Source organism: Sphaeramia orbicularis, chromosome 9, assembly GCF_902148855.1.
Source record: "Sphaeramia orbicularis chromosome 9, fSphaOr1.1, whole genome shotgun sequence".
Lineage (NCBI taxonomy): Eukaryota > Metazoa > Chordata > Actinopteri > Kurtiformes > Apogonidae > Sphaeramia > Sphaeramia orbicularis.
The window spans coordinates 52,593,851-52,606,207 of NC_043965.1; the positions used below are offsets into that span (position 1 = coordinate 52,593,851).

The 12,357-nt window shown below is 39.6% G+C and overlaps 1 protein-coding gene across 1 annotated transcript in view; it reads right to left on the minus strand.

Annotated features, from left to right (window-relative positions):
* The window catches only part of adamts3 (ADAM metallopeptidase with thrombospondin type 1 motif, 3), a 414,286-nt gene that overhangs the window by 139,202 nt on the left and 262,727 nt on the right, over positions 1 to 12,357 (minus strand). The window contains exon 8 of the mRNA XM_030144543.1: positions 2,411 to 2,516. Within this exon, the coding sequence (XP_030000403.1) occupies positions 2,411 to 2,516 (106 nt within the window). The remainder of the gene's footprint in view (positions 1 to 2,410; positions 2,517 to 12,357) is intronic.

The window sequence follows — 12,357 nt, forward strand, 5'->3', positions numbered from 1 at the left end:
TGAACAGCTTGAAATGATACAAAGGTAAGCAGTGAACTGCCAGAGGTTAAAAAAAAAAACAAAAAAAAGTAAGGTTAAAGAAAACTGAAAAATAATGTACATTTCAGAATTATACAAAAGGTCTCTTTCAGCGAACAAGAAATAGGCTAACAACTTAAAGCAGTTCTGCAGTAATGGAGGTTGATCAAGCCTCGAAAGTTGGTGCTACCAATTCCTACAGGTGTCCCAACATTTCTGAATGACTTCCAACCCCCTCTGTTTACATAAAAGTAGTGTTGGAACACACTTTGGTACCATACCGTTGTGAACATTATTTGGACAGTACTGTACTGCAGAAAGTAGTGTGTTACTATAAAAATGGCAAGGAAAAGGCAATTAACGATAGAAGAGAGGCAGACCATCATAACACTTAAAAAAGTAGGTCTTTCCGACAGAAAAATTGCCAAGAAAGTCAAGGTGTCAGTAAGCCACAACAGAATCAGAAGACAAGTTTCTGAGAGTCAACAGCTTGCGTGATAGGTGACCCACAGGGCAACAGCTTCAAGCACAGCTCAATAGTGGTCGTAGTAAGAAAGTCTCAGTTTCAACCGTGAAGGGAAGACTTCGAGTTGCAGGTTTGATCAGTCCATAATACCTTCTTCCAGTCTTCAGTAGTCCACTGGTGGTGTTTCATGGCTCAGGCAAGCCTCTTTTTCTTATTCTGAAATCTTAGCAATGGCTTTCTTGCAGCAGCTCAACCCATCAAACCTGTTACTCAAAGTCACCGCTTACCTTTGTACCATTTCAAGCTGTTCATTGGACTTGAACTGCTTGAATTTCAATACAAAAGTGGAAAAATTGGGGTGTTCTAAAACTTTTGACCGGTAGTGTATATATATATATATATATATATATATATATATATATATATATATATATATATATATGTGTGTGTGTGTGTGTGTGTGTGTGTGTATATATATATATATATATATATATATGTATATATATATTTTTTTTTTTTTTTCACCACAGATGCAGCTTTATACAAGGAGTATGTGGATATTAACCAAAGTATTAAGTATTGGGTATTAGTATTAATAAGACTGTAAAACATAGTGTAAAAGACCTAAGATCTTTAATTCCTGGCTTGACAAATCCATGCAAAAAAACCCTCTACTTTAAAATGTAGGAAATAGAAAGTATTTGGGTAACACATTCATCTGTAATACATTAAACACAGTTATCACTTGTAACCGAGAGTTTTTGTTTTATTCTGGTTATGAGTTGATTTACTAATGCAACAGAGAAGTTACTGATACTAATATACGTTAAGATATGCTCTATTTAAACAGAGTAGGAAGAATTTTAAAGCATAATATAGAGAAAAACGGAACACAGCTGCTCCAGTCAAAACTAGGGAGGAGAGAGACCCTAAAGTATCACAATATGAATGTGTGAATTAATATTCTGAACAATGTCACATCCTTAAGGGACAACTACATCTAAGTATGATTTCATTTCTTTGTATGGCTTCGTTCATGTGCAACTAGGGTAAAGTTGAAGTGCAAAACAAATATCACAATTTAATGTAATTATTTTAAATGTAAAACAGACTCACTGTTCAGGTCTTGAACTCTGTAGTGACCAATATATATGTGAAAATGATGTCTCCCTGAACTACTCTTTCGGAATTTGAGCCTAGTAAATCCAAATCCATTGCCAAATCTTTATGCTGTCTATCAAACTGATGTTTAAGAAATGAGAGGTTAGTCACTGCATCAGTTAGGGTTAAACAACTTAAAGAACTGAAAAATATTAATCACTGTTGTAATTATTCAATGAACTCCAGGTGTATACTTTTCTGTTTGGGTGGCGGGGTCATATTAGTCACAGGTAAGTCAAAGGGTTTGGATGGCCTCTCTTTCCCCCCTATACAGACACACTCACTTTGCTAAACTTATTTTTACCCACTTTTTCTGAAATTTTCACAAGTATATTTAAAAGTGCTCGAAACTGCACAAAGAGTTGAAAATGAGTGTTTATTATCAGACCACTTACAACAGTCCTTATATTTTGTTGACAGGTCCAGTAAACTAATACATGAGGTGCACTCAAGGCTAACATGTGGGTTCTACAGTGTCCAAGGCCAGTTGGTTTAATGGTCCTGCCATTTCCCCTCATACTACAGCAAGCAAGCAAGTAAAACAAAAAATGGCAATGGCTACTGCCACAGTGCTGTGGCACGAAATATTGGTTTGTCTATTACCACAGAGCCAATCAAATGTTAGCATTTGTACTGTGACAATAAGCAGTAAGGACATTTTGTTTCCACAGACAAAGTAGACAAAGTAGACAATAGACAAATGAGAAAGTTAGTCCCACAGTACTGTGGCAATAGCCACTTTGAATATGTTAAAGAGGAACTCACACATGTCCGGTCTCATGAGCCACTACAAAGGCAGAGGAGAAGCCGTCTTCATGGTTGAGTGTGCAGCTCCGGACTGGGTGGCACATTCCCGTGACTGGAGCATAACCTAAAGGGCAGCAGGAATAAAAAAGATGGCCTGATTAGGCATTATGGAAAAAAAAAATAGAAACAGAAAAATCATCAATTGTATTTAATGACAACAAGCCATTCACAGACTGCTCTACTGCTGACAAAAGCGGCTATTTAAATGAATAAGGGTCTGCTGGGAGGGCAAGTGGTGCATGGAAAAATAAACTAGAAACTAAAAAACTGTGCATCCTCTAACATACTTTACTTATCAGCTCCATCCTCTACCTCTACACTGTATTATCACATGTGAAGTGGTAGAATGACAACTGGATATGTTTTATGGACTCAGGGACATCTGAGGAAATAAGGAAGTTTGGTGTTAGCAAATGTTAGCATCATAGCTAATTAGCACCAACTGCATCTGCATAACAGGATCTTTATGTATCCACATGATATCCAGTAAGGCTTTAATGCTGTGTTTCCACATCGTCATACTTCATATTTTTTTAATCAGTCCTTTATCTGTTCTACCCAGTTCAGTGGAAGGTAAATGAAATAATAATTTATGTCTGTGCACAGCAGTCTTCAAGAACTAAAGGCAAACCATGATTGAAACATGACACGCCCACACTTGAAAACCCTTGGCCTTCAGTCCATGCCAAAGTTTTTGCACAGACAGACGGACAGACAGATGACAAACTGATGACAATACCCTGCGGCGACGGCCAAGGGTAAAAACAGACTGCACCTGTTAACAACTACAGAACTGACCCGGTTCGACACAAGTGTTCGAACCCTTTTTCATCTGCTCCAGCACATCAGAAAAGCAGTTTTTGATGATTTAAAAAAAGTCACTGGCTCAGCCATTTGCAATGTAGGTGGCACTTCTTGGATTTGTTAGGACCTGGAACCAGGAAACTAAGTGACGGTTTCTTCATCACCTACCATCCCCATTGGGTAGGGGGCAGGCTTCTCAGGCAGCGTGACAGCACCTAGTTGGCCAAATATGTTGACATTCAGAGTGTGAATACATGGCTTATAAAATGTAGGCTATATTTATCAAAATGTAAGTAATCTTTGCGATATGTTTATCACAAGCATTGATACCGTGATAGCGATGCATTTTCGATATATTGTGCAGTCCAGGTGTGTAAGTATTTTTTCTTTAACATCCACGAAAAGAATTTTCACAACTTGTAACCTCAATGCAGTCAAAGCCACTGATGTAAGGCAGATGCATCAGGTTCTCAGGATAATCAGGGCCACTAAATGAATTAAATTTTTTCTCCTTTTTTTCTAACACAGATGTGCATTTGGTCTTGAATGTGCATGTGTCACAATGGATAATGGTTTGGGTGATTACCTCTGCCACAGAACAGGAAACATTCACAATAGGAGAGGGAGGCAGAGTTTATGATGAAAAAAGAAGGGAAGGAAGTGTTGTACCTTTATCAGCTTCAAGAGGTTTACTTTGGACTTTAACGCAGATTTTTACTGTCCTGTTTTCCTACTTAATTAATCATCATGTTACATCAGTCAGTGAATGTACTGGTAACTAACAAAATAACAATAAAAAAATTAATCAGTTGACCTAAATTTACAATAAACATATTTTCTCATTTAAACATGTTTTCAATGTAGCAATCTATTAGAAATTAACATATGTTAGGATCATATAACCTACATAATACTTTGAGCCACACTGGATGGCACACCCACAGACAATAGGAATATAGATATTGGCACTGTGCAGGTAATATACATTAGGTCTAGTGCCACTTCATGGAACTTCACTTACTAATAAATAAATGAATCGATTGTGAATACACTCAGACTACAAATCAACGACCCTATCTGTTCATTTGCTGTATGACTGGATGTCTTTCTGCAGTTATCTAATTTGAGCCAAACCTCAACTGTTTACATCAATAGATCTGTATTGATTACCTATCAACTAGATAAAAAAAAAGAAAAGAAAAAGAAACTGAGGAAAATGTAATGACAAAAACTGCATTACATAACAGTGTTACACATAGTGCTAGCCCAGACATAAAATATGTGTTCTGTGTAATTCCATCCCAGTGGGGTAGTTTACCTTGGGAATAGATGCATGTGTTTCTCACTTTAGAAATCTGGCTTCTACAGTCTGAGTAAAATGCGAATAAATCTCTTGAAATGGTCTTCTTATCTAATGGTGTAAGACAGTGGTGGGCAACGTTAGTTTGTTTCCCCAGAGGTGACTTACATGAAAAAAGGGAAGAGCATGTACATATACATACAAAAAGACACAGTGCTAAAATATGTTCAGCTATATTGATCTGGGTGACCTTAGTAAAAAAAACAAAAAAAACATGGAACTTTCACAAACTGGGGGTTAGGACTCAAAATGGGTCATGGGTTAGTTTTCGTGGGTTGCCAGTTGGATCTAGGGGTCATGTCAAAATTGTCTTGTGAGCCTTGAGTGGAAAAAATTTGGGAACTTTGTTTTAGAACATCACAGAACATTGACATTTACAGCTTATAAAATAGTCCTTACAGAAAATGGTCCACTTAAATGAACTCAACTTTAAAATAAGCTGACATCTTGCCAGTTGAAAGATATGCACCACTGAACAAAACAAGACAAGAACCACTGTAGTATGTTCTAAAAAATATAAATACTTTTTCCTGTTCTTCACACTTTTAATGAAATACAATGCCTGGTCAAAGCCAAAAAAGTCCCTCACTTGGACCAATCTAAGCAAATCCTTCAGATCCTTCCACTGGATATTTACTGCTAGTGATTAATATGTTTCAACTGCAACAAGTTCTTTAACCCTTTAACTGATGCAGTAAGTAACTTCTCATTTCTGAAACCAGCATCAGTTTGGTAGAAAGCATAAAGACTGGACAAGGCTAGGATCCATCAGACTAAATTTGTGAAAAGGTTTTTCAGGGAACATGAGTATTTTCAAACAAGGATTGGCCACCAGAGTCTAGACCTGAACCACACTGAAAATCTTTGGGATGTCACAGAGAAAACATTGGCCAAAACATGAGGCAGTTATGAACAAAAAAATGGTTGTGACACTAGATCCCATTCACTATGGGTTTGTTTTTGGTCTCAGTAGTCCAAAATCAGTGGCTGCTATGACAGAATTAAATGTGACTCTAGATGGCTCTGAATCTAACGTCCCTAACTCTTCACTTAAGCTGAAGCCTATTTTAGGCCACAGTCAGAACACACGACATTTTTGCCTGTTACAATGGCCAGTTTGTCCGATGAGGTAACTGGAGTCCTGCTCATGCCATGTCATGGCTAAGTGACATGGCTACATATTGCTCGCTTCTTGGTGTTGCAGTCTTTCAGGACATGCATGAAGTATATGTATATGAAGTTCAATGCAATGTATATGAATATGTATATGAAGTTCAGTGCTCTGAATTAAAGCTTAGTTGTGTAATGTCTATGTCTAAGGCTTTCATTAGGAAGAATGAAAGCAGAATTACACCAATGTATAAGAACTGTACAAACACCACACTTAACCACATAACTTCACTTTCTACTATTTATAACTTTTATAAAACAGGGAACTTTTTAACCCTGAGTCATTTAGAGGACTTTGCAGACTGGATTGAAATGGAATCATTTTATTTAATAATAGACTCATCCAGGGTAGCACTAATTTGGTGTCCATTGACATCCTCACGTCTTCTAATTCTGACACATCCTGGCCACGGCAGATGTGTGAGCTAGCAAGTTGAACCTGAACCCTAGAAAAGGCTAATGCTTAAGGGTTACAGTAGAGGAACGCCAACATGTATGCATTAAACTTCATCTGAAAAGGAACATCTAGTTTCTGTGTTTAACATCCATCACAACTTGAACCACATCAGTTCAAACATGGCCACAAGGGCCAGTGGGTGTTAGATCAATTTAATAACTAGAGTAAATGGTGTCGAACAGGGATCACCAACCTGGTGCCTGTGAGCCCAGGGCCCGCAAGGACCACATGAGTCGCTCGCAGGCCTGTTCTAAAACTAGAACTAGTCCAGATGTCTCCAACATGTTGCTTGCGATCTACTGGTAGCTTGCCAAGGGTCAATAATATAAGAACACAAAGTTGATTTGTCATTTGGTTGAACAGGTCTAAATTTCCACCCAATCAAAATTACAAGTGTCTTGCCCCCCTCCCGAGATGAAACGGTCAGCTAGCTGTCAATCAAACTTTAGCGCTGGTTTTCTGTCTGTCATTGGAGAGGGGCGGGGCCCAGGAGGAGCAGGACAAGCGAGATGCCAGGCAGGTGGTGGGTTCAGCCCCACAATGATGTGGGCCGAGTATAGTCAGGGAGTTATTTTCACCAACAATGAGACACAGACTTTTGTTTGACAAATGTGAAAGACAAGTGTGTGTGTCTGATCTGTGGCGCGAGCCTGGCAGTCGGTAAAAGATACAACGTGGAGTGGAATTTCACCAAAGTTCACAGCAACTTTTCTGGAGATTCTCCGGTGGGAATCAGCCTCCATAAAGGGAAGGTAAAAGAGCTGAAAACTAAAGCCCAAAGACAACAGTCCATGTTCACTGAACTGACCAAGACCAGGGTTTCAACCGAGGCATCATTAAAGTGGTTCACATCCTGGACCAACACAAACATATGTGCGCATGCGCTCATACAGCTGGAGTCGGACCTGAAATGGTGCCTCTGTGTTTTACTCCGGTGTGATGACTCTGCAGAAGTGACGGGGATGGTGGATTTATGTGCGCAAAGTTGTTCTGTTTTTAATTGATATGTTTTGACAGCATTTGTGAATTTAGAAGAGGTCAAATCCTTCAGAAATACAGTGGCACATGTTGGTGAAGTTTGATTGAGTGAGTGACAACGTTCCTTTTCACAATTTCAAAGTATTAAAATGCACATACAGGTGTGTATTATTTGTTTTTAATAATTCTATAAAAATATGCAAGATTGTTCCATTTCATAATATTTGACATATCCATCCATCCATCCATCCGTTATCCACTGCTTATCCGGGGCCGGGTCAGTAACAGTCAGCAACAGTCTAAGCAGGGATGCCCAGACTTCCCTCTCCCCAGACACCTCCTCCAGCACTTCCGGGGGGACCCCAAGGCTTTCCCAGGCCAGCCGAGAGACATAGTCTCTCCAACGTGTCCTAGGTCTTCCCAGAGGCCTCCTCTTGGCGGGACATGCCCGGAACACCTCCCCAGGGAGGCGTCCAGGAGGCATCCAAAACAGATGCCCGAGCCACCTCAGCTGGCCCCTCTCGATGTGGAGGAGCAGCGGCTCTACTCCGAGCTCCTCCCTGGTGGCTGAGCTTCTCACCCTATCCTTAAGGGTGCACCCAGCCACCCTGCGGAGGGAACTCATTTTGATGGCTTGTATCCGGGGTCTTGTCCTTTCGGTCCTGACCCAAAGCTCATGACCATAGGTGAGGGTAGGAACGTAGATTGACCGGTAAATCGAGAGCTTTGCCTCTCGGCTCAGCTCCTTCTTCACCACAACTGACCGGTACAGCGACCGCATCACTGCAGACACTGCACCGATCCATCTGTCAATCTCATGCTCCATCCTTTCCTCACTCCTGAACAAGACCCCGAGATACTTGAACTCCTCCACTTGGGCCAAAGACTCTCCACCGACCCGGAGAGGGCAGACCACCTTTTTCCGGTCGAGAACCATGGCCTCGGATTTGGAGGTGCTGATCCTCATCCCACTTGCTTCACACTTGGCTGCAAACCACTCCAGGGCACGCTGAAGGTCCAGGTTCAATGAGGCCAACAGGACATCATCTGCAAAAAGCAAAGACAAAATCCTGTGGTCCCCAAACCGGACCTCCTTCGGCCCCTGGCTGTGCCTAGAAATTCTGGCCATAAAAATTATGAACAGAACTGGTGACAAAGGGCAGCCCTGCCGGAGTCCCACATGCACCTGGAACAGGTGCATATTTCACATAGAATTAAAATATTTAGGAATACAGGATGCAAATGCTTGCTTAAAGTAAAATAAAAAAATAAAAAGAAATATAAATAAATAAAATAATAAATGAAGAACACAATGTTACAAATGTATTATACAAAATACACGTATGTATGAAAATTAGGTATGTAAATAGATGTTGCTAAATTAGAGTAGCCCTCCGGCAACTTCATTATGTAAAAGTAGCTCACAGAAGAGAAAAGGTTGGTGACCCCTGGTGTAAAAGATCACAACTGCCCAGTTTCTTTGATAGAATAATATCAAATCAGGAGTCAAAATCGCAAAGCCCAAATATGTTGTGATGAACCATCTTATTGGCAGCTTGTGGCAAATTTATTGGCGGTAAAAACTCTATGGCTGTAGTATAACATTTTTCTAGATGCTTTATACTCGAACATGTAAAATACGTTTTAGCCTGAATCAAAGAAACATAGAATAGAGTAGGATATTTCAGTTTGTTGAATGCTTTATTCTTGTTTCTTATGTAAATACAAGTGGATTTAGTTGTGGATTCATAACTTATTAATGCATTTCATGTTAAAGCTATACCTACTGATCTGGCATTCACACAGTACTTAGTAAAAATTTGAACATGAACGACCCGCCTCCCTCCAAAGCCCCGCCCGCTTCTCCCTGCCTGAACTCTGACGCTCCCCTCCTCTCACCTGATGCACGTGGTGGAAGCGAAGGTGGAGGTCCGGGCCTCTTCGGTGTGTCTGCGGACTCCTCCCTCAGCAATCAGACACAACGTTCACCTGCTGCACAGCAGCAGCTCCTGTTTCATCAGTAGACCCTGTATTTAAGGGTCTGGTCTTTGCAGCGCTGGGTCATTACCTTCACTGCACCTCATCACCTGGGCTGTACCGTGAGCGCGTGGACTCCACCCACTGGACATTTGAGGTTTCATAGTCCATGCATTTATCATCCTACATCATCCTACATTGTGTGACACCAAGTACATGTATGCAGAGTCCAGCTGTTGTAAAAATGTAGCTTTGTGCAGACCTGTCTGTGGAGTCAAGTACACCTGACTTGCGGACTGTATCTCCATCCTTCATTCACCAGACTCTGACTGCTGCAGTTGGGTTTTTCTGTTTGTTCCCCTTGGTTGTTATTTCTGTTAATAAATCCGTTTTTTTGACTTCAGCACATGCATTTGAGTCCTATCCACTCGCATCTCTAGACAGGACTCTGCGGTCAGTGACAGGAGGAGCAGATTCAGCGTCAGATTCAGAGGTACCCTTATCAGACGCGAGACGGCAGTAATGAATGACTGACAGGAGGCTCACCCAGGCTCGGCCAAATATTTTATTTGGACTGAATAAAATGACTGGTCAGACTTTTATCAGAAATATATGAGAATTAAAAAAAATTTTGTTTCAAAGCCTGGTGAATTTCTTTTACATTTTAGTTTGACACACGCTTATGACGAGCAGTTTAAGATGAAAAAAGAAAAGTGTAAAAATGCCACATCATACAGTATAGCTTTAAGAGGCATTTGTGGGAAATGTGTATCACTGCAAACTACATTAAATAAGTTTTGAGAGAATTTAACAGTATATCCCATGTGTTTTTTCCATTTCATTGCTGCTTGTCTTGTGAATGGAAAATTATGTTTTGGATGACTTTCCCCATTATAATGGATACAAACATTGATTAGTTTCCGTGTGTTTGCTTTGTGAACACTGTGCCAGTCTCCTAGGAGGCTGAACCTGCCAAACTATGCAAAACCCTGTCTTCTAATAAATAGTCTTTGGGTTTTAAGAAGAGAAAGAAAGACAGGACAGAAATATAGGCCAGAAGATGTGTGAGAGGAAACATAAGTTAGAACAAAAATGGATAAGACAGTGAGAAAAAAGAACAAGAATATTGTTTGGGAGGATATATAGAGCAAGGTGGGTTTTCAAAATACTGAGGTAAAAAAGACAGGCAGGTTTTAAAAGCAATCTGTGCTTCAAATCTTTTATTCTGTGTCTTCTCGCTGTCAAAATATGAAGGCTCATTGAAACCCATCTTTCCCCCTATACATGCCAGAATATTGTTATTGTATGTCAATCTACAAAAGGCAAACACATGACCTTGGCTGTCAGTACTCTTCTGTACATCCACAACCCACCTTCAACGTGAATAAACAATGGACCAATTTTTCTACTTTCTGGGAAACCATTGCAAATGAAAGTGCTTCTCCCACTAAATACGACTGACAGAATTGACTGACATGAAAGGGCGTCATGGTTGAGTGATGCTTTCTGATTTCACTACAGACACATTTTGACATACCTGAGATAGTATATTAAATTAAACTTGAAACAGTGATCAGTAAATTACATTTGACTCATATGCCACTAAAAATTAAAAGACAATATGTGATGTTTCACCTCAAAATTCAGGTTTTTTCCTATTCTTTTTCCTCAAATAAACACACACTTTTCACTTATTTTATTTTAATTCTGGCAACATTTTACAAAAAAAACAGAAGAGTAAAGCGGTGTTTGGAAAGAAGAGTCAACAATAAAAAGACTGGACTGAAAGGAAGACAAAGTGTTTCAGCTTCATTTTGTCTCATTTTTCTTGCAAACAAATCTTAACGTATACATCAGTACTATCTCATTTTGGGTTTCAGAATTCGACACACAGTCTCTGTTTGGAACTTGCATCAAGTCAGTCTAGTATTCATATCCAGACCTTTAAAATGTGTGCATAGTGTGGTTTTATATTGTCTAGTTGAAATATTCAAGGATATTAGAAAAGTTCTCTTGGAGGCAACAAGTGTTGCATTAAAATAATACTGTACTTTTCAGCTTTATCATTGCATCACAGAAGTAATAATTCTCCAATCACCTGTTCACATGGCATTTTCAGTGTTATTTTTTTTTTATTACTTAATAGTTCTAAACTGCTCCTGTTCCTTCTTTGTCTTGATGTAACAGGGTCAATTATTTAGCAGCACTGTGGGTATGTATATTGTATTGTGTATTGTTATAATTACACAAAATCTGTTCATTTTATTTTAATTTCTTTTGGTTTAGTACCTGACATTGTGGGCCTCCGGATCAGTGTGTGTGGAACTTTTTGTTTTGGTCTGTTCCCCATCGAACCGTTTACAGTGTAACGCTGCGCACTATAACTTGAGTTCTCGCACCTTTGCGTCCTCCCTTTTGTTCCGGTTTTCTGTGGGAGAGGAGTGCGCTTTACGTGGGGTACTGACCGGAGGTCTTTATGTTTTATCATTTCGTCAGAATAATAAACGGAGACTGCCTCCAAGAATATACGTGCGGGTCTCGTCATTAAGAGAAAAAGAACACAACGCAGAGTCCAACACCACCGGTTACATTGAATATGTTGCAGAAGAATGGAATATGTATATTGTATATGTATATAATGTATATTAACCCTTAGGCACCAGAGGTTTTTTGGTTTCATTTTATTTTTATAATATTCAATTTAGATATCAAGATTTCAAACCAAAAGTATTTCCATAGCATCCCAAATTTTTCTAAGTTGGGGTTGTAAAATGTGTCAACCTGGGTAGTCTATATTTGTATTAGTCTCACAGCAGTCTCACAGATGACATTGTAATTACAGCTGCTTGGAATAATAGCTGCTTTTGTACCACAGTTCTCTTTTATTTTAAAAGTCCTTTACAGAGAATTTGTTTAAAGTGGATTGCAGCGACACCTTTGGCTGGAATTGGTGGTGTTTTTAAGGGACAAAGACTCCGCTTCCCATGAGCACTAGCGCCTACTGTCATGATGGCATAACTCTGGCCAAGGCATTTTGAAGCTAATGACTGAAGAGCGGATCCTCTTTACGACTCTGCATTTATGTGTTCAAGACAGCAACTTGCAGGGGGCAAAGTGATGTTTGAAACAAGACAACACGCAAACGTCATAAAGTCCGTT